This window comes from Lutra lutra, chromosome 6 (assembly GCF_902655055.1).
Source record: "Lutra lutra chromosome 6, mLutLut1.2, whole genome shotgun sequence".
NCBI lineage: Eukaryota > Metazoa > Chordata > Mammalia > Carnivora > Mustelidae > Lutra > Lutra lutra.
This window is the reverse complement of record NC_062283.1, coordinates 104490088-104496087: the sequence shown is the minus strand read 5'-3', so window position 1 is coordinate 104496087 and position 6000 is coordinate 104490088. Positions and strand designations below refer to the sequence as shown.

General features: G+C 36.6%; 1 protein-coding gene across 1 annotated transcript in view; it reads right to left on the bottom strand.

The window, feature by feature from the left end:
- Positions 1 to 2623: 2623 nt before the first annotated feature.
- Positions 2624 to 6000, bottom strand: part of BCKDHB (branched chain keto acid dehydrogenase E1 subunit beta) — a 232052-nt gene continuing 228675 nt past the window's right edge. Inside the window, exons 10-11 of the mRNA XM_047734420.1 lie at positions 4449 to 4597; positions 2624 to 2918 (exon numbers count right to left, since the gene is read on the bottom strand). Of these exons, the coding sequence (XP_047590376.1) occupies positions 4457 to 4597 (141 nt within the window). The 3' untranslated portion in view covers positions 2624 to 2918; positions 4449 to 4456. The remainder of the gene's footprint in view (positions 2919 to 4448; positions 4598 to 6000) is intronic.

The window sequence follows — 6000 nt, the reverse complement described above, 5'->3', positions numbered from 1 at the left end:
ACCAAAGGGACTAAATTGAGGTCATTTTCTCCATCTTATGTCACCTTTTTTCTCATGTATCTAGGTCTGTTCACATAACATGGATGATATCTATCAGTTATATAGAACAAGGATGTTAGATCGTGGTTTGTTTCTTTCTGAAAGGAATTGGAAATTTGAAGTGTATAAGATTACCTTCACTTATATATCTATGTTGTCCCAGGAAGCAGACTTCCTGTGCTAGGCTGGGAGTCCTGGGGACTCGGAACTTCAAATTCACTTAACACCCCGAGTGTGTCCTCATTTCAATGTTCTTATTTACACAATATGGGAACATTTGCTTTGTAATGAAAATGTACTTAAGACAATTATTTAGATGTACATGTACATCCTGTGCCACAGACTGAGTTTAATATTAATTCTAAGTCATTTATTTTCGAAGGGAAAAGGGTGCTTACTGGTGGGGCCTGCAGGGCTAACTGGAAAGGGGAAACACCTTCCAGCTCAGGCCCCGAGAGCACAGACAATCCCCACAGTTGTCCTCATGCTTGCTATTTCAAAACTGAGGAACAGAAAAAAAAAAAGCTAAGGGAAAATTCTTACAAGATGAGTAGATGAGTAGAAAAAAATAGTATTAAAAAGTATTAAAAGTATTAAAAAGATCTCTGGCAATTAACTTAAAATAAGTAACTAAAAGTATAAATAATATCAACTTAAAAAATAACTTCAGCTAAAACAATTATGTTCAAAAGAACCCATTAAGGCTCTGAGGTGGTTGAATACTGCCTATTTCCTACTCTGCTAGACTGAAGAGTTTCCTGCAAGGAATGCTGCAAGGATGCCGCATGACTTCTGTGGATAGTGAAAAAAACCAAAGGTAATACTGTGTTTGGGCATTTTAAACTCCAAATGTCCTGTATCATAAGTCAACAGGATTCCCTAAATTTTATCCAGACTTGCTGCTGACAACTACATCTTTTCCCAATTCTATAACATACAGGTGTTTCTATTTTTAAATCAAGGACAAGGCTTTATTTTTACCCAAACAAGTGCACTGGTTCTTTTTTTCCAGCCCATTGCTATAAAAATCTGTGATAAAGTGCATTTACTTTACCTCCAAGCTTCTGGCAATCTACAAATATTACTGTAGATTTCTGTATCCTCCAAATAGCTGATCAAAACAAACAGAACACATCTTTTTTTAAGTTGTAGTTTTAAAGTAAAATAAACATTTGTAATCATAAGAAAATATCCATTTGGTCTTTATAGAGAAAGGAAAACACTCTATGACTCTGTTTCTCTGATTTTTTAGGGAGGTGGATCTTTCTGCTGGAACTGGTGAGAACAAACTCTTCTGAAGTAATCTACAGAAGGGGTGGGCAGACTGGCTAGTACCATGTGCAAGGGACAGGCCCCCAGAGATGAGGTGTCCTGCGAAGGGATTTCTGAGGCTGTTCAGGCCAGTCTCAAACTCAAAATGAAGGGCAGAAGAGGCAGATTAAGAAATGGGGGCCCTGGTAATATCCCCAACACAGAGGCTTCCTCTGGCCAGGGCTTTTTTTCTTTTTTAAGATTTTATATATTTATTTGAGAGAGAGAGAAATAAATTATATTTATTTGAGAGAAAAAAGTATGTGAGGAGGGGCAGTGGGAGAAGCAGACTCCCCACTGAGCAGGGAGCCTGACACGGGACTCAATCCCAGGACCCCAGGATCATGACAGAAGGCAGACGCTTAACTGACTGAGCCACTGAGTCGTCTTCTCAGGGCCTTTTGATGCTTCTAATCTTGTTTCTCTTTTCATCTACAAGTAATAGAAAGGACATGGAAAAAGATACTTGCTTTGCAACATCATGGCAAAAAAAAAAAAATACAGCTGTAGAAAAACTTGGCAATTTTATAAGAAAAGACAGGTTCATGCTGTCCATCTCCCAAAATTAGGAAGAGAGGCAGCAAGGATGATCTTGCTCCACCATGCTTTGGAAAAAAGTGAGTATGTCCATCAGTGCATCTTTTTTTTTTTTTTTTAAAGATTTTATTTATTTATTTGACATACTGAGAGAGAGACCACAAGTAGGCAGAGAGGCAGGCGGGGGGGGGGGGAAGCAGGCTCCCTGCTGAGGAGAGAGCGTGATGCAGGACTCGATCCTGGGATCATAACCTGATCCTGGGATCATAACCTGAGCCGAAGGCAGAGGCTTTAACTCTGAGCCACCCAGGTGCCCATCTTTTTTTTTTTTTTTTAATATTTTATTTATTTATTTGAGAGAGAGAGAGAGACAGTGATTGCAAGGGATAGCTGGGAGTAGAGGGAGAAGCAGGATCCCACTGAGTAGGGAGCCTGATGTGGGGCTCAATCCCAGGACCCTTGGATCATGACCTGAGCTGAAGGGAGAGGCTTAACCACCTGTCACCCAGGTACCCCTATCAGTACATCTTGTTGAGGTAAGAGGGAAGAACCAGGTAAAATATTCCAGAAGTTTCATCAACATACAACCATCTTAGCCATAAAGAATTATACTAAATATAATGTAACTGAAAATCAGCATTTCTAAGCATTTCACTTTCAGATTTAATTAACAAGTTAATCTATTACTCTGATAAGATTCTTTTAGCTAATGAAAAAAAAGACACACACAAAAAAAGACAGAATCTGATTTTGCTTTATTGAATACTACCCCATGCCCAATATTTACAGATGTAATTTGATGGAATTTATAAGACTACCAAGTGAAGCATTTTAAAAAGTTAATCTGAGATACTCTTAATGGAAACCATCAATTCATATGTGTTAATACAATAACTAATTAAAAATTTTCAGCCATTATCCAAGGTGGTTCAGTTCATAAAAACTCTATTTTCAAGAAGAGAGAAGTCTGAGGAAATAAGAAGGATTTTCAGAAAAATATTTCCATATCTAGTCACAATCTTCCAGTTGTTCTGTAAAAGAAATCAATAACAATTATAGACATTCCGACCACCATGAATTAAATATAGATTTCTCAACTGCATAACTCTTTTCCTTAATGCCATATTTAGCTTGAAGCATAGAAAAACTATTCTTCTTTTATCATGTTTTCAATAGGCTTACATATTTTTTATGTTTAAAAAGAATTATATATCCAAATTTAAACCAGCACCTAAACTCTGTGGCCACACATTGTGATTACCTTGACTCTCCATTAGGGAGAGTCCATGGAAGGAAGAAGATGGACAAAAGAGATGGTATTCCTCTAACTAGTCCTAAGTGTGACTTACTATAGAAACCAGTTGCTTTCACAGACATTAAGAGGACACCAGATACACAGCATCTCCCTCAGTGTATCTGGAAGAATACCGAGGATGTGTTGACTAATGGCTTGAACTTACATCTGGTACATTCTCAAAATAGAACTGCAAAAAATGGAAAGGGGGGGTGTCATAGTGGCAGATGGGAGGGCATTATTTTCTCTATCTGTACAAATTTAAAAGGTATCTCTCTGGTTTTCAATGGCCCAGGTTTACTCCTCAGACACAGAATTCAAGAATTACAGTATTTCTATCTTTAAGAAGTGTGGGCTTATGTTATTACACAGAGCCTGGTCTCCCCTTTTTTTAAAAAGATGACAGTTCTTAAAAATGTATTATTATTACTATTTTTTAGACAATCTAGATATTAAAATGTAAATATCACATGTTAATACTAGAATATTAAATGTAAAATTTACTTCCAGCTATACATTTCAAAATGCCAAGATAAAATAAGGCAGTGTGTCAGTGATAGCAACTCCTTTCTATATTAAAACCTGAAAACTAAACAGTTTTTAATGATATTCATTTTTTGCTAGAAAATCACTGCTGAAGAGGCAGATAAGATAGAAAATCATAACAACTAAATGTCATTATCCACAATTTAAAAACATTCATTTGTCAAAAAGGATTCTGGAAATGGTGGTGGTGCTGGATTTTCTTTTATGTAAAAACTTCCCTATACATGATAAATAGGTTTTCTGCTCAACAAACCTATTTTCAGATAATATAAAGGCAAATTTCACGTTATGGATCATCATACAGTTTAAATTCACTGGAGTCCCAAACAATGTTGCTCAAAGGAACATTTTTCAATAACAGAAATTAACCCTATTCATGAACAATTTAAATGGCCAATAAAAATATACAGAAATGAGGCTAAAGTTGGAAGAGTAGAGTAAGGTATATTTGCAAGCAAACCACAGCACAGAGTATCTTCGTCTTCATTGATTACTCCACATTAATATATGTACACATCTGTTTTATGGATATCAGATAAACATATATCTAATGTGTTTCCAACAAGTGTAAATATACCACTATAAATTTCCATTTTTTTTTCTTCAATCCACTTTTGTTCTGGAAATTGCCAACATGACAATGATGACTGTAGCTCTTGGTTAATGGCCCAGTCATATGAGTGACATACACTAGTTTTGTCAAAATGCAAGGCTGACTTACCAATACAGTCAATAGTTGATCATTTTTCGAAGTGCATCGTAACACTTCCATTTGTCTGGGATGTAGAATGGCTCGAAGATGTGAGGAAACGGTGTGTCATACCCACATACTCTTGATATAGGAGCTTCTAGGTTCAGGAAACATTCTTCCTACAGAGAAGAATACAGATAGTTCACTTCAAGAATATTTCTTTCTATTCAGAGAGATGAAACATTTCCACTTGAAATGTAATCCTAAAAAGAGAAAAAAGAAATGTAATTCTATCCAGGGGCATTAAAATAAATCAGTATATCGTAACGTTAAAAAAAAAAAGGTTAAAAAATTAAGTGACATACGCAAGTTTGGCATGATCCCAGTTTTATTTAAAATGTCTTCATACATACATGCATTTATGTCTCCATGCATAGCTCTGGTTTAATCCTCTCTGGGAATATACCAAATGTGTTGTCCTATAAATTCAAATATAGGGCATGACAAAGTTGTAAGAAAATGCTCACAGGAAACTCTGCAGCTTGAAATTAGTGGTGGCATATGTTTTCTCTTGTTTCCTGTGCTTTTCAAATTTTATATATAATGGACATCTATTATTATCATAATAAATGTTTCTAATTACCCTACAGTCAGACTGAACTTCTAGCAGTTACTTATTCATGTTCTGGATTCTCTCATGGCCAGGCTTTTGTAGATGCTGATGGTTCCCTAGCCAATTCCCAGCCCAAGCCCATTGCTCTTTGCCTGACTGCTGTGTGCACATCTCTCAGATCCCATGTTAGGATTTGCCTCTGCCAGGAAGCCTTCCCTGGTGGCACTTGCCCAACCCCGCACCACTGACAGAGAGGTTTCTGCCCCGAGCTCTCACAGTACTGAACTGAGTAAGATCCACTGTAGTTGCTCAATTATCTATCTCTCCTGACAGACAATGAACTCCATGAGGCTAGAGGTCTGGTTCAAAAATATAAAATCCCAACCACACTTGAGGAATCCTACAGGAAATTATCTTCAGAGGAAAAAAAAAAATTAGGTGACAAATTCAAACTTGAAAATAATTTTTAGAGAGTTCCAAAAAATCTAAAGACAGCTATGTGACTAAACTGGTCCTATGAAAATGATATTAGCGTTACCCCTCACAGCTATTACTGCAAATAAAATCTTAGGTTTTTGCTAATAGTTGACAGAGGGGAGGTGGGTATGGGGTTGGGTGAAATTGGTGTCAGGGAGAGGGAGATACAAGATTCCAGTTATAGAATGAGTTAAGTCATGGGAAGAAAAAGCAAAGCCCAGGGAATCCAGTCAATGATATTGTAACAGCAATGTAAAGGGACAGACAGTAGGTACGCCTACAAAGAAATAGCACAATATATAACTTGTCAAATCCCAAGTCGTACACCAGTAACATTGTGTGTCAGCTATACTAAAGACAAAAACCAAAAACCAAAAAACCTCACACAACTTAAAGTTTTATAGGCATCTACTTCCTGCATTACCTTGCTTTACAAAGGATTTGAGGTCCACCTTTCCTTATATATTTTACTTAACTGTATTTTATTTTATT